The 23,992-nt window shown below is 41.3% G+C and overlaps 1 protein-coding gene across 1 annotated transcript; it reads left to right on the top strand.

Annotated features, from left to right (window-relative positions):
* The first annotated feature begins 314 nt into the window (after positions 1 to 314).
* On the top strand, positions 315 to 3,361 carry LOC144526657 (general transcription factor II-I repeat domain-containing protein 2A-like). Its single transcript, XM_078264267.1, has 3 exons — positions 315 to 408; positions 2,027 to 2,918; positions 3,295 to 3,361. The coding sequence occupies exons 1-3, from the start codon at positions 315 to 317 to the stop codon at positions 3,359 to 3,361; spliced, it is 1,053 nt and encodes a 350-aa protein (XP_078120393.1).
* The last annotated feature ends 20,631 nt before the right edge of the window (positions 3,362 to 23,992 follow it).

Raw genomic sequence — 23,992 nt, 5'->3', positions numbered from 1 at the left:
TCCACCATGGCACTGAAAGGTAGAGGAGAGGAGGACTATGTTTCTCTATCTGAAGTCCGGGAGCTTATGGAACAACAGAAATTGTTTTATAAAGATCTGTTGGACCAACAGGAGCGTAACTATCAAAACTTTTTAAATATAAGGAGTGAAGCAAACAACAAGAGATTGGACAAAATTACAAGAGAAGTAAGTCGATTACGCAAGAGCCTTCATTATACACAAAAAGACGATGATATACGGGCTGAGGAAAGAGAATCTGCCAGAGAGCTGATGTTACAACTATCAGTCAAAACATCCTCTCTTTACTGGGCAAGATGGACTACTTAGAGGGACAGTCGCAAAAAAACAACATTGTGATTGATGGAGTGCACGAGTCGGGTAATGAGCGCTTGACAGAAACTGCGACAAGTACGTAAACTCCTCTCAGATAAGCTGCAGATCTCAGGGATCGAGTTGGAAAGTGTTCACAGAACCGGACGGCCTGGCGCACAGAAGGACACTACTAGATCCAGACTGATTGTCGCCAAGTTCCTTAAATATAAGGACAAAATTGCTGTCATGGAAAGAGCAAAAAACCTAAAAGGATCAAATATATTAATCAACGAAGACTGTCCGGAAGCAGTTCGCCAAAAACGCAAGGAGCTTTTACCGGAGCTGAAAGATAAGATAAACTAATTGTCCGCCCAGAAAAGACAAAGACAAGCCCACAGACGGACCCAGCAGTTTATAAAGGTAGTCCATATGTACCCACAGATTATAAATTTAGCACAAAAAGTAAGGAAATTTGTGTTTGGTAGATTATTTCTCTGTGGTAACAATGCTTTTTGGCAATAAATCTTATACCGTTGGAAAGTCTGTTTAGTTCCCTTTGAAATGGTGCCCCATTTGTAAGGAACATGCATTTGTGGGATGAGCAGCAGTGCTGAGTATGTGGGTTGCACCCATGAAAAATTTGCCAAATCTTCGCTGCCAATGCCAAACAGCTTATTCTGCCATTGACTCGTTTGGTGTTTGGTGGATTGGATGATTGAAGTTTGAAGAAACAAGACATATTGGCAATTTAACAATTTATTCATTTCACAAACAGGAGCCTCAGTAGCGTGTGGAAGAACCATACACAGCCACAACAGCCTGGCACCTCCTCCTCATGCTGGTCACCAGCCTGGTCACACACTGCTGTGGGATGGCATCCCATTCTTCAACCAGCATTTGTCGCAAATCAGCCAACGTGGTTGTGTTGGTCACTCTGGCACAAACAGCACGCCCAAGCTGATCCCACAAGTGTTCAATGGGGTTGAGGTCGGGATTTCTGGCAAGCCATTCCATCCTCTCCGCTCTCACATTCTGGAGGTAGTCTCTGATAAACCCCGCCCTGTGGGGGCAAGCGTTGTCATCTTGGAGGATAGAGTTCGGTCTCCAACTGTGGAGATATGGGATTGCCATATCTCCACAGATATCTATGGTGGCCTCCACCAAAAGGTGTTACTCTATTGGTGCAGCAATCAGCATAGCGTTCTCCGCGTCTTCTCCACACTTTGACCCTACGATCCAACTGCCGTAGGCAGAATCATCCAATCCACCAAACACCAAATGAGTCAATGGCAGAATAAGCTGTTTGGCATTAGCAGAGAAGATTTGGCAAATTTTTCATGGGCGCAACCCACATACTCAGCGCTGCTGCTCATCCCACAAATGCATGTGAAAGGGAACTAAACAGGCTTTCCAACAGTCAGTGATGGGAATAACGGTGTTATAAATAACGGCGTTACTTTTTTTCAGTAACGAGTAATCTAATTAATTACTCTTCCCATCTTAATAACGTCGTTACCGTTACTGCCAAAAAATGTGGCGCGTTACTATAATTGAAGCTGTTTTTTTCATCAGACCAACTAGATCTCTCAGTCTGAGCCGAGAGGCAAAGACTTTTTTTACTGTTCTTCCTTGGTTAGTGGGCAGTGCACGACACAAGCACATAAATGCTGACGATTGGCTGAGGTTGAGAAAACTGTAATGTTAAGCCAATCAGAGGTAGAGTTGGACGGGTGTCGGCTGAAGAACAGAGCGGCCGACTTTGACTGTTTTTCTCTGGCTTTGGATGAGAGCTGCGATGTACGTGACACCGCCCAGCTCCTCATCTTCTTACGTGGGATAACTGCAGACTTTCAAGTCACAGAGGAGCTGGCAGCCATGCAGTCAATGAAAGGGACAACCACTGGTAATGACTTGTTCACAGAGGTAAATGCATGTTTGGACATGAAATGGGACAAGCTGGCAGGTGTGACAACAGACGGTTGTCCAAATCTGACCGGGAAAAATGTTGGACTTTTAAAGAGAATGCAGGATAAAGTGACAGAAATTAACCCTGTGCAGAAATTGACATTTTTGCATTGTATTATACATCAGGAAGTGTTGTGCAAGACAGTGTTAAAAATGAACCATGTTGTTGATGCTGTAACTAAAACAGTTAACTTCATCAGAGCGAGAGCATTAAATCACAGGCAATTTGTTGCACTTTTGGAGGAAAATGAGATTGAACGTGGTGACATAAGCTATCACTGCACTGTCAGGTGGCTCAGCCTAGGCAAAGTGCTGAAAAGTGTCTGGGACCTGAGAAACCAGATTCAGGATTTCTGTGTGAAGAAAGGACATGACATCCCAGAGCTTTCAGATGAAGACTGGGTGGCAGACCTCGGATTCGCTGTGGATGTGACTGCACTCATGAACAAACTAAACGTCAAACTGCAGTGCAAGGGCCTTTTTGTGCATGAGATGTACAGTGCAGTGAAGGCTTTTATGAGAAAGTTGCAGCTTCTCTCAAGCCAAGTGAAGGACAATATTCTGACCCACCTGCCAACACTAAAGGAAGCCACAAGATCAGCCGATCACCTCCACAAGTACTCAACCATGTTAGAAGCACTGCATGGAGAGTTTTCGAGGCAATTTCAAGATTTCAAAACTCTTGAGAGTGAAATGCACATGGTTTCTTCTCCCTTCAACTGCAGTGTGGATAATGCACCAAGTGATGTTCAGATGGAACTCATTGACCTGCAGTCTGACACGCTTCTGGCAGAGCACTTCAGGTCAGTCTCACTGCTGGACTTTTACTTCTCCCTCAAAGAGGAGAACTTTCCACACCTGAGGAGGCATGCTCAGAGGATTCTAGTCCTCTTTGGAGCTACCTATGTATGTGAACAGACATTCTCAGTGATGAAGTTCAACAAATCCAAACACAGATCCTCTATCACTGATGACCACCTCTCAGCTGTCCTTCGCATAGCCACCTCAGACATTCAGCCAGATTTCAATGCCCTTGTTCAAGCCCAGAACAGACTGGATTATTCTCACTGAAGAGGTAAAATGAGGTGGAAAACATTACAAGTTATTGTTTGTTGTATTGCTGTATTTCTATAAACTTGTTCAGTTGTTTTTCATTGTTTGTGGAGATTAACAAGTTAAAAATAAATTGCACTGATTCAATGATTGTTTGTGTTTTCTTATTTGACCTCTACGCCACAATTTCACATAGCCTAATATAAATACTTACAGAATAGTTTTACCAGTACCAGCTATTTAAAATATACAATTTAGTGCATTTTACAATGGAAGAAAGTTGAGCAGAATTAAGTTATCGTTGGTGTGGCCCTCTGACACAATTCAGGTTTCTCATGTGGCCCCTTGTAAAAATGAATTGCCCACCCCTGGTCTAGAGTCACTACTCGCTCTCACTCTCTCACTTCTCCCTCGCGCTATCACCTACTCCCCCCACACACGCACGCACACACATGCCAGCTCGACGCACACACCAGCGCACAAGTATAAACATCAGGCCACTTACGTTATTTGCACTACAAAGAGTGTATATAGTTATTTATTTTTGGTATAGTGCTTAACAAGCATAATTTAATTTTGCCCAGTTGTGGCCTGTTGAGGTGTTGTGTTATTTGTATCGATCACACAGCAACATTAAAATAGTTTAGATTTGTGTACATTGTTTCTGTTAATAATGTATTAAGTGTCCATTTCATTATAATATTCAGATTTATCATAAATAATTGAACATACACATGTATTTTAAGTTCCATTAAAGAGGGGTGGAAGTGGGGTCACATTTGAGCATTTAAAACTGTACTTGAAAGTAACGCAATAGCTACTTTCTGAAGTAACTAGTTACTTTCATAATTTACTTTAATTTAATAACTAATTTAGTTACTTTTGGGAAGAAGTAACTGTAACTAATTACTTTTTAAAAGTAACTTGCCCAACACTGCCAACGGTATACGATTTATTGCCAAAAAGCATTGTTACCACAGAGAAATAATCTACCAAACACAAATTTCCTTACTTTTTGTGCTAAGTTTAGTTGACTGTTCATCTGAACATGTATTTTAACAAACTACCTAAAGGCTTATTATTTGCACATATTAACATCTGCAGTTTTAGAAAAAACTTATGAACTCTCCCTCTCTATGCAGTCTAATAAGGTGGGTGTTCTGCCTGTTTCAGAGACTCATTTTGACTGTTTGAGTCTGACCATTTGATGATTCAGAGGTGGCTTTGGATGGCTTTTCTGTATACAGAAAGGATAGAAATAGGTTTGGTGGTGGGGTGGCAATTTTTATATGTGACCACTTTCCAGTAAAAAAACACTATCACCTTAACCTACATGACAGTGAGGCTATATGGCTTCAGGAGACCTGAATATTGATTGGTTATCTGAGAATTGCCCTCTGAAAAATCAGCTCTTATCTATGGCTAATACCTGCGGGCTATCTCAATTAATATTTCAACCAACAAGAATTGCTGTTAATCATACTGGGGTCAAATCTTCAACATGCATTGCTCATATTTATACTAACGCTCCAGATATGTGCTCCAGACCTGTGTCTATTCCGGTGGGTTTCAGTGACCATAATGTTGTTGCTGTCTCTAGGAGAACGTAGCTGCCTAAAGCTAATGCAAAAATCATTTTTAGATGTGATGTTAAGGATGCTGAATTTGCTTTAAAAATATTCATGGGCTATTTTATGATAATTGCTAACAGACCCCTTTCAAGAAATGTACTGTTAAAGCCAAAAGTGCTCCGTGGATAGATGATTCAATAAAGAATCTAATGGTTTTGAGAGATGATGCCAAGAATGTTGTTGTCTTATCCAGTGCACATGATGATATAAAAGATGATCGCAAATTAAGAAATCAGGTCTGCAAAATGAAGAGAGAAAAAAAAGAGAACTTATCAACAGAGATTTCTGAAAGTGGTCAAGACAGTAAAACATTATGGAAAGTTCTGAATGAAATCATGGGTAAAAAAAACAGCTCAGACTTCTTTTGTGGAACTAGATGTGATTTATACTAAACCTCTTCATAAAGCGAATTATTTTAATGATTATTTTATTGACAAGACCTCCAAGCTCAGAGAAAACATGGACACTACTGTTAAATACAACTCAGAAGAGCTTTTAACATATGGCTTCATGAGGGGTAAAAACTGTGCTTTTGAATTTCATGAGATTAATGTTGATAGAGAGATTATTGAACTCTCTGGAAGCTGATAAGCCAGGTATTGACCACCTAGACTGTAAATTGTTGAAAATATCTGCTTCATACATTTCCAAATCTGTCTCACATACTTTTAATAGATGCTTGATCAGCAGTGTTTGTCCAACATTATGGAAAGAAGGAAAGATTTCACCTATTCCAAAAGACAAAAAGTCAACTTTAAATGGTCCAAACAGCAGGCCTATCTTGCCTGTACTTGGTAAACTTTTAGAAAAAATTGTGTCTGTGCAAATTTAAGACTATCTTTATACAAATGGTTTAACCGCTTTGTTCCAACATGCATATAGAGCTGGTCACTCTACTGGCATCGCTATGTTACAAATGTCTGATAGCTGGCTTGCTTTTGATGTGATTGATCATGAAACTTATTTGTTATGGTTTTAAACACTCAGCTATTTTGTGGTTAAGAAGTTACCTGTCCGGTAGATCACAGAGAGTATATTACAATGGCACTTTTTCAGACAGCAAGGCGTTAGACTTTGATGTTCCACAGAGGCCTTGGGCCTCTCCTTTTAGCAATTTTACCAAGGATCTGTCACTTGCAACTGGGCAAGCAAGTTTGACAATTTATGCTGATGATTCTACCCTCCGTTATGCTCCATCCACATGCTCTGAGCTTAATCAGGTTATATCTAGCGAGCTCAACATCATACTTAATTGGATAAAAACAGTTGCTTTAAAAACAGTCTGCATGATATTTGGCTCTAAACATAAATTAGCACATGGGCCGGAACTGAATCTTGAAGTTGCAGGTCAATCTTTAAAACAGGTAAATAAAGTAAAACTTCCAGGACTACGGCTTGATAGTGCATTGTCGTGGTCCGATCATATTGACTATATGGTTTCTAAGATGGGTAGAGCAGTTGCCACCACAAGGAAATGCTCACCATTTCTACTCTCTTTTTTGCTAAGGCAAATTGTTTGCTCTGTAGTTCTCTGCCACTTGGATTATTGCTCAGTAATCTGGTCATCTGCTTCAAAAACCCTACTTAGAAAACTTCAAGTAGCACAAAACAAAGCTGTCAGACTTCTTCTGAGGTGCAATTCTAGGTCCAATGTTGTTCAAATGCATGAACGTCTTAAATGGTTGAGTGTTGAAAAAAGACTATTAGCCAATGTGCTGACTTTGTTGCACAATTTGTTGCATAATATCCCAAGTAACATTCGTTTTATCACAGGAAAGGTTCACTTTAAAAAGAAAGTCAAATATTACCTTCACTTAATTCCTATATAACACAAGTTGCATACTGTACAAAATGCAGCTTCTGCTTAACTTGCAGACTTGTCACTTGTTTACAATACAAGACAGCCATGCTCCACCTTCAATCTTTAGCCATCTTGCCATCAGGAGCCAGGCAGCCTTTTTGACTCAGTGAGCACATTATCATACTCTCTTACTTACCACTCAGCTAAGTAAGTGGCTGGTATGCAGGGTTCAAAATTAACTTTTTGTCCACCAGCCGTATACTAGTGAATGTTAAAATTGTACTTATTTTTGGGTGGTGAGTTAAGCAAATCTACCAGTCACTTGCATATTTTACCAGCATTTGGCTGGAAATGGTGCTAATTTTGGACCCTGCTTGTATGTACATGTGTTGAATGGGAGTGCAAGGACTGTTGGTCTCCGGCTGATTGTGGTGGGCTGGTTTGGGTCTCAAAAGTCCAGGGCTGATTTTTTTTACCCCAGTCCAGCCCTGCCGAACAACCATCTCATCCACTGATTCTGGATGGATCCCCTGTTAGAAAAAAAGACTGTAAAAGGTGTGTACTTGAAAAATGCTTCGCTTCCTCTTCCTTATAATTTTAAAACAAGCATAACCTAGTTTTGATTTCTGACCTGGGTGTTAAGGAAATACTCAGGAGCAGCACAACTCATTTCACATACGTGAGGAAGGTTCGGGAGACTTATGACTTACACAGAAGCATTTAATGAACACTCAATTGAGGAGACAATTAAGTAGGCATCACAGTTTAACCACGATGTGTTATTGTGCAGTGCCGTCCCAACTCTGAGGTTCCGGTCTTCCTGAAGGTGTATTTAAACTCATGCTGGAGATGTTACGTTTAGCTGAACCTTTAAGGTAAACCAAGATATTGCAGTCGCCTAAACACAGATGGTAAAGCCCAGTTCAGCCTCTCTCTCTCTGGGAAGTATGCTAAAGTGTGGCTGGCCCACTGACCTCCAAAAGGAGACAGTCCTGAAACAAAACATTCCCTTATCATGCAGCTGTCTACGTAGACTCCTTGAATCTGTAGAGAGACAAATAATACATGGAGAGGTTTGGTTTTAGAGACTGGCCAAAAATTCTCGTCCCCTGACCTGTGGCCGATGAATGACCGGATGTTGTTTAAGCTTTCCCTTAGTCTCATAATACCACAACATGGTGTTTCCGGAAATTCCACCACACTGGGTCCAAGGCCTATGCCAGGCCTGCAGTCTGTCAGTGCATGACACTATTGTGTACACCACCTTGTAATTTAATTTGCTGAAATGAGCACTTTGATAAAGAAACCTGATGAAGATGTGGACCTTTTGACTATTCAATTCAATTTTATTTATAGTATCAAATCAAGAGAGAGTTATCTCAAGACACTTTACAGATAGAGTAGGTCTAGACCACACTATAATTTACAAAGACCCAACAATTCCAGTAATTCCCCCAAGAGCAAGCATTTAGTGTGATTTTAACATTCTTAGAGCCAGGACGATATGACAGGGTAAAGTTAAACCTGGTAAAGAATAATGCCCACCTTGCCTGACGTGCATTCAGTCTCTTAGCTGAGCGTAGGTACTCCAGGTGCTCCTTCTTGTGATCTGTCCACACCAAAAAGGGCTGCTCTGCTCCCTCCAACCAGTGGCGCCACTCCTCCAGAGCCACTTTAACAGCCAACAGCTCCATGTTTCCCACGTCGTAATTCCTTTCAGGACCCGACAGCTTGCGGGAAAGGAAGGCACAGGGATGAAGTCTCCCATCCTCAGAGGAACGTTGAGACAGAACAGCACCAACACCCACGTCCGAACCTCCACCACGAACTGGCGATGAGGATCCGGCAGAACGAGCACAGGAGCAGTAGAAAAACTCCTCTTCAGGTGAGCAAACGACTGTTCAGCAGACGGGGACCACTGGAAAGGCACTTTAACAGACGTGAGATCATGGAGAGGAGCAGCAACAGTGCTAAAGTTCCTGATAAACTTGCGGTAAAAGTTAGCAAAACCAAAAAACCGCTGCACCTGCTTACGGTTGGTAGGAGTTGGCCACTCAGCTACTGCCTTCACCAAATCCATGCATAACTTCCCTTCAGACACCACAAAACCAAGGAAGGAAACTGTGGAAACGTGGAATTCACACTTCTCAGCCTTAACATAAAGCTGATTGTCCAACAACCGCTGTAGCACTTGCCGCACATGCTGGGTGTGAGTCTGCAAGTCTGGGGAGAAAATGAGAATATCATCCAAATAGACAAACACAAAAACGTTCAACATGTCTCTTAGAACGTTGTTCACCAACGCTTGGAACATAGTGGGGGCGTTGGTGAGACCAAAAGGCATAACCAAATACTCATAGTGACCAGTTGGAGTATTGAATGCCACTCATCACCACTTCTGATCCTGACTAAGAGTTTGGTAAAAATCTTGGCCCCTTGCAGGAACTCAAAAGCAGTGGCGATCAGAGGTAATGGGTAGCGGTTTTTAACAGTAATGTCATTGAGTCCTCTGTAATCTGGGTCACAGGGATTTGTCCTTCTTACCCACGAAGAAAAATCCAGCTCCAGCCAGAGAAGAGCAAGGACGGATGATGCCTGCTTTCAGCGAAGCCCCCACATACTCCTTCATGGAACCCATTTCAGGAGGCGACAGAGAAAACAACCTGCCCTTGGGAGGGGAGGTACCAGGCAACAGGTCAGTCGCGCAGTCATAAGGTCTGTGGGGTGGCAATGAAGTAGCCCTCGTCTTATTGAATACTTCTATTAAGTCCAAGTAGCATTCAGGGGCGCCGGTGAGATCAGGAAAATCTGACGTTGGTTCCTCCAGACAGCCATTGGCAGAAACGACCTCACTACCACCCACCACAATGCAGGTGGCGAAACAGGTCTTTTTGCAGTTCTCTCCCCATTCCACAATCTTGCCCGAGAGCCAGTCAATGTGAGGATTGTGAGAGGTGAACCACGGAAACCCGAGAACCACTGGGTGTGCAGGAGAGTCAAACGTCAAAGGTCATAGTCTCAGTGTGACCCTCCACAAAGGTCATAGTCACTGGGGAGGTACAGTGAGTAATTCTCCAGAGTAACTGACCATCCAGAGCCGATGCTTCCAACGGTTTGGAAAGTAGAACAGAGTCCAGGTGAAGTCTTCTGGCGAAGTTGACGTCCATGAGACTGGTGTCTACGCCAGAGTCCATTAACACCGCCTGCGTCAGAGAAACAGAACCATTCAGCAAGGTAACTTCAACCTTGGGCGAGAGGGACAACTAGGAATACATGTACGGCTCACCAGCGCCCTCTGGATTACTGATAAGCCGCTTCTTTTACCGGACAGGATGCGGCCACAGATCTGCTCCCAGTCCCAGAACCAGCAGACGACTCTTTTGTAGAAAGGCGTTGAAACTGGCAAGTGGCAAGCTGAGCAATCTGGTCACTCACTCCGATCACCTGGTTCTCCTGGCGGTTAGCCATCGCCATCAGCTCATTCCGAAGAGAGTTGTTCTTCCTGCTGATGCAAGCGCTGAGCCTGAGTGCGCAGAGCTGATCTAACAGCCTCAGAGTCGGCTGAGTCCATACTGGCCAGATTGTACTATCACGGTACAATGGCGGACTCAAATGCATGACTCAAGACAGGGAATCACAGGTAAGTCTCTTTATTGTTCGAAGAACAATGCAGGCAAAGGTACAAAAAGTGGCAGGCAAAAATCTAAGTCAAAAAATAATCAATAGTCGAAAAAACACTGAGAATACCGCTGGAGAGAGTGACTTACGTACAACTACAATCTGGCAGAGGTAAGTGGGACTGGTGAGTATTTATGCATGTGGCTTGGGGAAGCTGAAAACAAACAGGTGAAACAAATTAGGGGCGGCGATAGTAATCATACAGGCTGGGAAAGCAGACAAAGGGAGGAAGAGCAAGAGACCTAAAATGAGGGTAGATAATAATGTCAAAATAAAACAGGAAGTGCAAACAAATAAACACAACACAAAATAAAAGCAGGAGCTGAACATGACACCCGTTTTTCCAATGTCCATACAAATTAAAAATTAACTGGAAAACTGCTTGTTTTTCATCTGTTGTTTTTTTGTTATTCATGTTTCCGTTTTAACCAAACAGCGAGAATATGTGCATAATCATTGAAAATCTGATGGAAACTAAGGTCTTGTTTTCGTTTTGTATAATGTCCTAATGGGCTTACGTGTTGAAGATCAAGAGTGTCTCATATCAGTGCAGCGCTGGACCGGAAGTAACATTAACGTGCCAATGTTTTGGCAATGTGTGTAAAACAGCCCTTTCCCTATGCACTCATTAATCACCATAGCAACCAGTGCCACCCACACACATGCAGCAGGGAGAGTGGGTAGGGGAAGGGCTGTTCTTACGCCAGGAACACACCGCTTGCAGAAGTGCCGCGAATAGCCGTGAAGCGTATAGTTGTGCCTGATCGTGCGTCTGGCTGTTCATACTGCTGCAGCCAGTGTGGCCGGACAGATTGAATAACATGGGCCCCGAAATGAAAATAGCTCCTCTTGACGGTGTTTCGCAGCGCTTCAGCATGCAGTGTGTTTCTGGTGACAGGCTGCGTTCAGAAAAGCTATCCAGCGATTTTCCAGTAGGGTTGTGCGGCTGTGGAAGTGTCACTACAACCCATTTGTGTGACATCCTGTTGTGTTCCTTAACCCCCCAATGTAGCGCAAGTAGACTTTATATTTAATAGTTACTGTTTTCCGTCAATTCCTTTATAGATATGGACGTTTTTGAGCACACTTGAAGGCAGCTTCATTTCCCGGAGAAAGAGAGAAAGAAAAGAGACGGAGGGTCTGAACAACAGTCAGCTGTTCCACAAACTCCCTGAACTGCACAAACTGGGAGCTTGTGTTTGGTGTTTTAAAACTTTTGTGGCAGCGATAGAGGTAGTGATGTTTCCTGTTTCCTGTACGGGACTCTCACACCGGCTCAAAACACACCGACAACTCTGATTGCCAATTACATGATTGGCCACGCAGCATGATGTGGGGTCGCGTTTCTCCAAAGGTTGAGTCAGTCACAACTTTTTCACAACTCTCTGCTGATTTCAATGATACCTTACACAATAGTGTAAGCGTATCAAACGGTTCAAAAGCCATAAAGGGGGCATGACCTAAGTACATGGGCGTGGTTCAAGTATTGGGGGTGGCTCAGTATCACATGTAGACCACACATTATAAGTTTCATGTTTGTCGTATAAGGCGGATTTCCAGCGGGGGGCGCTAAGACCAAAAGTCAATTTTGGCCTGTAGATGTCCTCAGGCCTGGACCCTTGTCAAGCGTGAGAAATTTCAGGCAGATATGACAATATATGCTAAAGTTCTTTGTTCATCGATAAATGCTCAAAATGGCCGCCACGCCACACCCACACCATTTGACGAAAAGTTTTCCTTTTAATAACTTTTCATTTGAAGTTGAAGTCCATCGGATGAAATCTCTAGGAGGAGTTCGTTAAAGTATAGCACCTATAGTTTTAGGCCTACTTCCTGTTGCCACTAGGGGGCGCTATGACTTTGAGTCAATATCGGCCTGTAGATGCCGTCAGGGTTGGACTCTTATGAATTCTGAAAAGTTTCAAGCCAATTGTACACTCAAGTTACACCCACTTCCTGTTTCGATGGCGAAACCCATGACAGAAAGTTTTTCTTTTAATAACTTTTTATCTTTAACGTCTTAAGATGGCACAGACCAAATTTGAAGTTGATCAGATGAAATCTCTAGGAGGAGTTAGTTAAAGTACGACGTGGAAATGGCCAAAAACACACTAATTTCGAACATTCAATTCAAAATGGCTTCCTGTTGCATTAAGGGTATGGCTCCAATGAGCTTTTTTGTACGTCTTGACATGCTACATATGTGTACCACGTTTCGTTAGTCTACGTTAAACGTACTGCAGGGGCTCTTTTAATTTTGTAGGGGGCGCTAGCAAGCCATTTTTGTGCGCCTATTACCGAAACCCTTAAAATACGTGAATTTTCACCAGGCTTGATGCAATCGCCAATTTTGGTGAGTTTTTGAGTATGTTAAGCCCTAAAAAAGGCGATTGAAAGAAAAAGAAGAATTCCTTCATTTCCAATAGGGCCTTCGCCGCTGTTGGCGCTCGGGCCCTAAAAATAAGAGAAGTCTTAGAGGGTGCCTGCCATCCTGCTACATTAAAGGTGATTGTATAAGCTACAGCTGCTTGATAACAAGCGGATCATTTGAATCAATTTGTTGGAACCAGTGGCAGGACTAGTGGTCCAGTAGAGGATTGAGAAATGCTTCTTTAGTATATATTCGGTCGCAAGACTGACAGATCTTTGTTTTCAGTATTAATTAAGTTGCTTTTCTGCACACCACCAGTGGTGGTCCACCACAAAAGTGCAGAGTAACGCCCACGGACACCCATTTGAGATAATTACACCCCTAATCTGGTAAGGGTTACATTAAAACTGTTTGAAACACTTCTCTATGTGGTTTATTCATAAACTGGACCATCAAATCTTGTTGGTTGCTAAACTAATCTCATGCTGCAGTTTTATTAGAAATAATAAATAACAGAGGTGGTATGGTTCACAAAACCCACGGTTCGGTTTTAGGGTCACGGTTTTCGGTTCTGTACGATTCTTGTTATTTTTTTTAGTGCTGTCAGTTAAATGTGTTATTAACGGCGTTAACGCAAACCCATTTGAACGGTGTCAATTTTTTTTATCGCGAGATTAACGTTCTTTTTGGCCTAGCAAACTTTGTAGTTTTTTTCACATGTTGTTGCAACAACTAGTAACGTTAGAAAAACTACAACACCACACCGGATCTAGCTAGACCGGAAACAAAACAACAGGCACATACTTGTTTGGGCTTGCGAGCCGGCCAAAGAGTAGTAGGCTAACGTTACGTTTTGAGTGGATGGCGAGCACGAGACGCCGAAATGGATGCCAATAAGATCCTGAATGGAAAGTTTACTTTTAAAAAGTCGTCGAGGGGGACAGTAGTTTCACGCATACACAGCCTGTATGACATGGACAATACAGCCCAACTGGAAGTGCTGCAAACGTTGTCTCATTAACCGGTGATCACTGGACGTCAGTGAGTAATCAAAATTATTTAGAAGTTACTGCACACTATATTGACTATGTATATCAGTATACGGTTTTAGGACTGTGTTGTTTGTATCATTTTTTTGACTGTTTTTGTCATTTGGGACATTGTCCACCCCCTTTTCTGTCCAGGAGAATTGTTACATTCCTTATTAGAAAAACATAAAGGTTACAAATGTCCTGCTGTGGCATCAGTAAATTACCAGTTTCACTGAACGCACTGTCTGTGTTTTTCCGACAACAGCAGCTGCAGATTGTTACATCCCAGTGTCGGAATCCTCTACAGTGAAATACAGACAAACTTTACACCGTTTAGCGTTAGCTGTCAGCATAGTAGCCTACAATAGTAGCCTGTTAGGCACGACGCAAAGCCGAGTAAAGTGAAAATAAATTAATAAATGGCGGCATGCGATTAAAACGATTAAAATAAATTAACGCATTATGCTCGGCCCTTAATCGCATCGCAATTAACGTGTTAATGCTGACAACCCTAATAAAAGTTTTCCCACACACCAGACTTATATGACGCTGACACATCCTCCAACTCCGGGCAGCCTTCCTTATCTCTCTCACTTGCCATTTCTACACGTGACATGACCTTCAGCACTCCACACTCCAATACATCCTCGCACTTGAGGAGCAGTCGGCTCGGCTCGGCGCCTCTCAAAATCTGACGAAAATCTTTTAAACTGACCTTTGTCAATCAAAAAAACTAGTGAGTAGTGAGTATAGTGATATAGTATATATAGTGAGTGTTTTAACATAAGCCTTGAAAGTGGGCACTACGGCAGTAAGTGGTTAGTGCACATTAGCAGTTTACTGATGAACCGTGCGACGCACACACGCTCCGAACCGAGATGTTTTTTCATGAACCGTACCACCCCTAATAAATAATTCAATTATGTTTCTAATGTAATTTCTGTGCTTGGGACATCTGGAACACATCACAATAAATCATTCGACAGAACCCCCTGCTCAATGTTTAAGGAAAAACTCAGGAACAGCACAACTCATTTCACATATGTGAAGAAGGTTTGTGAGACCTTGGTGACTTACAAAGAACACTCAATTGATGAGGCAATACAGTTTAACCACGATATGTTATTGTGCAGTGCCGCCCCAACTCTGAAGTTCCTGTCTTCCTGGAGGCAATATTCTTGTCCCCTAACCTGTGACCTATGATTGACCGGATGTTGTCTTAGCTTTCCCTTAGTTACATCATACCACAACATGGTTTTCTGGAAATTCCACCACAATGTTTCTCAAAGCCGTGGATGAAAAAGAAATATTGGATATTGTTACAAAAAATACCTTTACTGATTTTAATGACATTGACATGGCATTATTTAAGATAATAAGGATAAGGATTTTTAAACCAGTTACCTATACTCCAACATAAGAAATGTTTTCCCATTGGCCATCCGGGCCAGTAGATCAGGGTTTTACTGGCCCATTGTATATTTTAACTGGCCCAGAAAAAAAGAGGGGAAAAACACTTTTTTAAATTGTTAATTTATTAATCGAATATACATTGTAATGATTCATCAAAAAAAATCAAAATCAGATCCTGCATCTACAAATATGAGTTCAGTCAATTTAGTTGGATTTGCACTCTAATAATTCATAATTATTCTACAGTCCACTGCTGCATTCACTCACTCTTTGTAAACTCTAAATATCAATATTTGTTATCACCAATCAAAAAGAGCACTTTTTGTTATGGTTTTGATATATATTAATTATCGTTCTTAAATTATGTAACGTTTTTAATTAGCCACAATGTAAAGAGAAGACATGCTGGTCAGGCAAATATTAGAAATGTAAAGTAAAGTTATTTTATTCAAAATACAGCCATCTGGCAGTGATTTTCCTCTTCATGTTCATAATGTAGTAACCTGAATATTTTCCAGCCATGTTTACTTGCCTATTTTATGCGTTCATTTTTTAAATGATTATAACATTTTCGACAGCGTATGAATGCCGTACTGGGAACATGGATGTATTAAGAGAACTGGATACAGTGTTCGGTGGGAAGCCCCGTACATTCCAATGAGAGTGCTCAAAAGCACATAAAGCAAATATGGAGCTTGGCTCTTCTGCATTGTTGGCCCATAACGCTGGTTGGCTCACGATGGACATGCGCACTAGCAACAATTTGTTTGTGTTGTCGTAGCAACCGGTAGCAACATGCGCGTTCATGAGCTTCTCTCTTGTCTCTCTTACATCCACGGTTAGCTAGCAAACTCATGAACTCACCGTTTCATTGTCTAAAATATTCACTAACGTTAAACATTGTGTTTTCGTTGTTCCTGGTCGTTTACATACTTAGCTAAATAAACGATAGATGTATTTAGACAACCAAGGAGATGTAATTATTATGTCGTGCCACTAGCTAGCTAGCTAGTATGTTAGCCTGCAGTTTGGTGAACAGAGCTTCTCTTAATACATCCATGGCTTTATCTCTCATCCATGCTACAGGCTTTACAGCATATAGCCCTCGGATGCATCGTAAGATAAGCGTTAAACCCTAAACCCACATCGGCTCTTAGGGACATATAAGATATTACGTTAACATTAGCTACCTAACTAGCATTCTGCTTTTTTAGCTTTTGCAATAAACCACTAAACCAGGTTGAGTGATAGTGACACTGTATTGAAGTTACAAACAACATGTTCCTTATTTTAAAACTAATTATCTTAATTTATGATTAATACCGAAACTTTCACTCATTGTTTTGTTAAATTGCAATAACTTTTCTCTTTGTTTTTCACAGACAACTCCAACCTTCTGAGTGCAGTTATCATCTATTCATCCATCACCTATCTTCCAGCTGCATGACATCTATGAAAATATTTTATCTGGGATTCTTGTGTGCAATATACAATAACCTATACCTCACAATGAGTTAAAACCCATGCATGTATTAAAACCTTCTGTTGAAATTGTATGCATAATGTGTAATAACAATTTCAACTGATGCTCATTGCAAGTTACATGTACTCCAACATTTTGACTTTTGTCTCAAACTTTTCATGGAAAAATTGGAAAGCACAAAAATAATGCTCAACAACACTGGTGTATATTTACATTTTAACACAATACAATTATTATTAAGAGAATTATTGATTCACAAAAAAAAAAGTATTCCACCTGCAGGATTTAAAATAAAATGCATTAAAAACATAATGTAGGACGGGACGGCCTCTAGCTCACCCTGCAGCGGCACAGGGTTCAAGTCCGACCTGCTGCACTTTGCTGCGTGTCATCCCCCATCTCTCTCCCCCTTTCATATTGATCCACTTTCAATTAAAGCCCCAAAAATAATCTTTAAAAACGACGTGGGGAAGAAAGACAAAATAAAAAATGCAAAACACGTGGGTGAGGCTGGGGAAGATTAGTGGAGGCAAGAGAGGAAAAGGCAGGGAGAAATAAAGGCAAGAGGGAGAGGAAGAACACAGAATGTGAGTGAACAGAATGATTAACAAATAAAAAAATAAAATAAATAAATAAAAGAAAATAATAAATATATATATAAAATCTAAAATTTAAAACATTTACATAAATAGGTGGAGACATATCCTTACACAAAGAGGGCTGCCCTGGATATTTACAAGTTTTTATCGTAAAATGCAATCCTGTTGAGGGACTGTCAAGGGACTGTACGATGCTGTTTAAAAAAAAAATAATTTCCCAAATTTGTGAAATGAACTCTGTCTCTTATAAATATGCCAGGACAGTCAAACTTTATGCAAGGATGCCTTACACTGTCTCCACCCAATTCCCTGACAAATTTGCCCATCTCTCTGTTCACCCACATTCTGGTCTTGTTGATCTTTCCCGGATCTGCTTTCCTCCAGTGACATCTCTCATTGATGGAAGAGAGAATGATCTTCATCTCAGGAAAGATGCCATGGAGGTGCAGCATGTCCTGCTTCATCACTGTGACAAGCTCCACACCTTTGAGGTTCCTCCATCTCAGACCACCCCAGCCAAACCACCACACACGGCCATCTAGTCCCAGGTTCCTCCCTTTGGTCTGTCTGGCTCTCTCTTCCCCACGTCGGATGTAGCTGTCTCCTGTTAGCCACACTTTCAGACCTAGATATTATTAAATATATTGGATTTTAAAAAAAGTACTTTGTGCTCTTCTTTACACAAAAATGGTTTATTAAGCTCTCATATACATTTTATATTTTGTAAAGGACTAGCATTACAGGTACTAATCATACCCTAAAAAAATTCAAATACATATTGTATATAGCCAGTCATTGACATCAACAGTCAACGACAATGTTCATTATAATACGTCACTTTGCCATGTATTCATTTGTAATGCTTATCAAAATAAACGATGGATGTTTTGAGAAAACCAAGGCGATGTAATCACTATGTCTGTAATGTTATCTATGTACAGTGTTACCGTTCTCCCATGCTAGCTAGCTGATGTTAGCTTAGGCTTTACAGCATACATACATCCATCCATACATCCCTCGGATATATCATAAGATAATACCATGGATGTATTAATAGAACACATGGTGAATTACAGCCATTAGCTGCTGGAGCTACATCCATTAGACTATTACAGCTACGGGACTGAAAACAGTGATATGAGCATGCACAGTGCAGGCGACGCGGGCGGGCGCAGTCCTACGGCTCTGCTCGCGCCCGTTATGCGCGTTCATCATGCCAAATTTAATAATTCTGGATTTGCTTCTAGTGAATGTTAAAAATATTAAAAACGTGACGTTTTAAACAAGGACTCTTTACTTGTTCGGGCTGGTAAGTTGATATACCCCGAAACAAATTATCCGCTGAAATATAGACGTTTCTTTCGCCATGCAAAGTCTATTTGAAAAGTCTTTCTGGGCCATGGGGTGCAGTACCACCCTTATCCGCTAAGCCCATGGTGGCTTTTAGACTTGGCGCTCTTCCTGGGGGCTTGACTGGGAAGCTTCCAGTTAGCTAACATTAGCTAGTAATTATTAGCGCACCTCGCAGTCCCTCCGCTTCACTCCCAGCCTGGAGGAGGACAGGCAGCAGAAACAGCAGTTGCTGAAGCTGCAACTGGGTTTGAGTTGTGGTTGCAACAATTAGTACCCAGCCAGACTACAAGACCGCAGCTGCTGTTCGGTGGAGGCGGAGGCACCACAACGTACGCTAATATTACTAGCTAGCGGGCAGCAGCTCTGGTCTGGCTGGGTTTGAGTCGCTGCAGCCACTACTGAAGGTCTATGAGTAGCTTTCGCTGCTGTGAAAGTTCCCCGAACATCATTTATCAGAGTCTGGTTGTTACCCCGGTCCGCGGCAGTCTTCTCCGCAAGCGTTTCTTCATAATGGAGCTGACCGGAGCTAATCATTGCTAACCGAGCCTTCAGTTCTCCGTGCCTGTATTTATTAACTGTATTTATGGACTCGAGCCCGCATAAAAACCATAATTGTATTAAATTGGCTGTAAAAGATAGTTTGAATGGCAGAAATCTGCTCAGATGATATCCTAATGAGTGCAACAGGATATGTAGCTATAGTTCAAAACAGCATGTTTAGGATCCCCAAAACACAGATTAAAACACTTCAAAAAAAGAAAAATGATCTAAAAAACTAAATGAAAAAGAATTGACTTCAGATGGCCGTATTATACATAGAACATTCAGGCTACAGGTAATCTGGTATTTTATCTGCTGAACGTTATCAAATTCTCAACCTTTGGGAAACACTGGCACAAATAAATGATATCTAAAGTTTGAACTAATTAACTTCACTGGCAATAAATTAAGGGTATCAGAAATGCTGTTAAACACAAACAATAGGTTGGTTTCACGTGAGGTCCATAGGCGTTGATTTCGGTGGGTACGCCTACCTACCAGATTTTGTCATGAGTCATTTGTACCCACCACCAACCTCGAGCTCAATTTAGTTTAAAAAAAAGTCCATAACACATATAATTCTTGAGCGACAGATGCCAAAAAATCCACAACAATCTCTATCCCCACAGGGCAGACAGACACAGCCGCTCTGCTGTTGCGCTGGCTTCTCTGTTCACAACACTGCCTGTCGGGACTTTCTGCTTAACGTGAAAAAAAAGCTTAACGTGGTTTAATGTACCTAAACAACGATCAATGATCACCAAATTTCTCATGGCCATATCTTGTAATGAACACTTAAGTCTGTCAAAAGAACTAAACCGAAATCCAACGATTATATAAGTTATCTCACATTAGCGTTTTCTTCTTCATTGGTGCCTATGGTGGGGGAAAAAGCTTGTACCTAAACAATGATCAATGATTACCAAATTTCTCTCTCATATTGCTCCTCATAACCACTGAAAACTGTAAAAAAAATCGAACCAGAAATGTGGTGATGATTGATCGTTGTTTAGGTACATTAAACCACGTTAAGCTTTTTCACGTAATGACTTATAAAGCCCATGAGAACCGCGGGGAGTCAACCCACAGCCGCTCCGCTGCCCTGCTGAAAATGTGAATCAGAAACAACACTTAATGTCAGATAACGTCCATAATAATTGGAGTTTGGGTTCGATTTTTGACAGTTTTCAGTGGTTATGAGGAGCAATATGAGAGAGAAATTTGGTAATCATTGATCATTGTTTACGTACATTAAACCATGTTTTTATTCATTAGTAAGCTACAGGACAGCGTCTTTCAAAACATGACCTGCGCAAAAGAGAAAAAGAAATTAATGCGTCATTGTACCCAGCACTTCTGGAAATGTACTTCCGAATGCGTCCCCAGCACATTTCAAACCAAATTGACGCCCATGGTGAGGTCACATTGCTGCTTCGCGAGAGCGCGAAATTCAGATGGAGGGCAGGAAGTGAAGTAGCTGAGGATCTGCTGTCTGAAAAAATGCCCATGTTTTGTGTAGTTTAAGGCTGCTCCAATCGTTCTAACCGAGAAAAGGGAAAGGGGTTTTATAGAGTACCAAAGATTCGTTCATAAAGATGAGAAATGTAAAAAGTTCACAGAACAACGCCGTAAAAAGTGGGTTTTAAACGTAAGTCTGCGGTCGGGAGGAGCACAGTCTGCTAATGCCCGTGTCTGCAGCGACCACTTCGTCGGATTTATGTTAGCTAGCTAACTTGGTTTTTGTGGCTGTGTTTATATAGCATTAGGTTGTCGTTAAATGTTCATTTAATTAGTAATGATTATTAAGTTTTGCCTTTTTAGGCTGCCCTAGCACTTTGGGTGACATTGAGTCGGTAGACTGTGCTCCGACGGTCAACCGAAAAACTAAGCCCAAATCAGAGGCATCTCTTCAACGAGAGCAGAGGATGAAGCTCAAGGAAGACCAACAAAGACGGTCGGAATGTGCAGAGGCTATGTTGGATCTCCAACAGACAGCTAAGAGCCCGTGTATGAGCCCGGATCTGACACAGACAGCCGAGAGCTCCGAACCAAAGCAGCCAGCTGCCAACAACCCACAATCAGAGGGCATCAGTGGGAATGGGACATTAAATGATCAAGGTAAATTATTGTACTAAGATGTGTAACCAGCATTATTATTAAATGTTTCAATGTGATTGTCAGAAAATCACCCTGTATAATTGGACCAGATAACTTGCATGTTTGTAAAAAGGTTGTCAAAAAGATAACTTCACAATTCATATAATTCATATTCATGAATTAACTAATTATGCTCCCCACTGCTATATTGCAGGCTATGCAGATGCCGGATGTCAGACTGAACTAACGATGGATGACATTGAGAAGATGGAGGATGTTTTGAGACAGAACACAACAGAGCTGGGAGATCTTCGAACCAAAGCACTGGTTCAACCAGTCCTTTGAAAAAAACGAAGACAAGACAAAGTTCTACACGGGGCTCCCCAACTTCTTAGTTTTAATTCAGATTTTTGAGCTGTCTCAACCCTACATCACCTGTGGTCCTATGTCTGTGCTGTCTACATTTGAATTTGAGATCTCTCTGCCCACTGCTTCTAGAGTTTGGCATAAAGTAATTGACATACTTCATGAAAGGTTAGAATATCAAATTGAGTGGCCAGAGCGACATGTACTTCAAGCTACAATGCCAGTGGGATTCAGACAGGCATTTGGATGTAAAGTTGTAAAGTTTTGAAGTTTTAATTGAGAAGCCCTCTAATTTACTAGCCCAAGCACAAACGTGGTCAAACTACAAGCATCACCATACTGTAAAATTTCTGATTGGTTTTGCACCCCAAGGCTATGTCACTTACATATCTTGTGCCTGGGGAGGGAGAGTCAGCGATAAACAAATCACAATTTGTGTATAACTCCTTCTACTATCACGTGAAGCGGACACGCGCATCATCTTCTCCAAGTTGAAGCGGCGAAGGAGGAAGGACCGACTCGCTACGGTTTACCTGGAGCAGGTGAAAGGACAGCCGCAAACGACCAAACTAATGCAAGCCCTGTGGCTGAAGTGGAGGGCTGAAGCGGAGGGCTGAAGCGGAGGGCTCAAGCATCGTCATTCCAGTCATTACACAAGCTAAAATTCAACGTAACATTTATTTAGGTCAACTGTGCATGATCCAAGCACATCCACTAAACATGTTTGTTTTTGTCAATGACAGGCTCAGGTTGTAATTTTAAGATAAAGTAATAGCAGTGTTGAAAGTAATGTGTTACTGTAATTCCACTACTTTTGTCAATTACGAGTAGGGCTGAACGATTAATCGCATTTGCAATTATATCGCGATATGTTAAAATGCGATTTCCTAATTGCAAAGGCTGCGATTTGGTCACGTGACTCGCGAGAGCAAATTAGTCTGTACTCCGCAGAGAAAGCATCAACTTAGCATGCTAATGCTACGCCGTACCTTGAGCAGATTTCTGTCATTCAAACAACTTTTTATTTTTAATTTTAATAAAATGAAGGGTTGTATTCGGGCTCGAGTCCATACATGCAGTTAATGGATACATCCATCCATCTTCATCCGCTTATCCGGGGTCGGGTCGCGGGGTACCAGCTCCAGCAGGGGACCCCAAACTTCCCTTTCCCGGGCCACATTAACCAGCTCCGACTGGGGGATCCCGAGGCGTTCCCAGGCCAGGTTAGAGATATAATCCCTCCACCTAGTCCTGGGTCTCCCCTGAGGCCTCCTCCCAGCTGGACGTGCCTGGAACACCTACCTAGGGAGGCGCACAAACAAGTTTGTTTTTTACTTATTTAACTGTCTAGTTCAAAGACAGTATTTAAAATACTAAATAATCTAAATACTACTAAGTGTGGAAAAGCCACATTTGTTTTTATATTTCTGCAATCTGCACTTTAGTGTGATTTGTTTCTGACTTTCATATGAATGTTTACACCAGGCTTGGTCAGTGCTCAATATACTACTGTGATTGAAGTAGTTAAACAAAAGATGTCATTCATGTAAATTCATGCATCACCTAATTTCATCATCACATACAGGCATGGCCTCCAGGAAAAAAAAAGTTTGTTTAATCTATCTAATCTTGGGTTGTTCATACTATACAATGATTTATTGCTTGTCTTTGTTGAATAATACAGAAGACAAAGAGCTTAAAAAACAATCACATATTGAATCGCAATCGCAATATTTTTGAAAAAAATCACAATTAGATTATTTTCAAAAATCGTTCAGCCCTAATTACAAGTAATCAAACCAGTTACATTTATGTTGACAAATGCAGCCTACCGCCCCACAGATTGTCCACTTATGATCTAATGTCTAATGCTTAATTTTATATTCAGTAATTGGTAAATAAATTTGATTATTAGTTTAATTTTGTTTTGTTTAATTATTAGTTATGTAATTCAGTTGCCAGACTTCATTGAAAAAACTTAGTAACGTTAATGTTAGTCATTTAAACAACAAATTAAAAATTACAGGTTATCCATCAACAGTTTGAATCAAGCATAGAGGCTGTAATATGTCTATTATTAGCTTATCATTCACAGAGTTATAACTGGCAGGTGAGACATGTCTTCATGACAGTGTGTGACAGGAAGTTGTCTCCTTATAGCTTATTGGAATACAAGTTCAGTTCAAAGGCCTTTAGTAATGTTAATTTATTGGCAAGAGAGCAAATGAATGGATACAATTTAGTATGTGTCAATCTTAACACTTAACAAGTACAGATTTTTTCTGATGCTGTCAAAGTC

The sequence above is a fragment of the Sander vitreus genome, chromosome 12 (genome assembly GCF_031162955.1).
Source record: "Sander vitreus isolate 19-12246 chromosome 12, sanVit1, whole genome shotgun sequence".
NCBI classification, from domain to species: Eukaryota; Metazoa; Chordata; class Actinopteri; order Perciformes; family Percidae; genus Sander; species Sander vitreus.
This window is presented reverse-complemented; position numbering and strand designations above follow the sequence as displayed.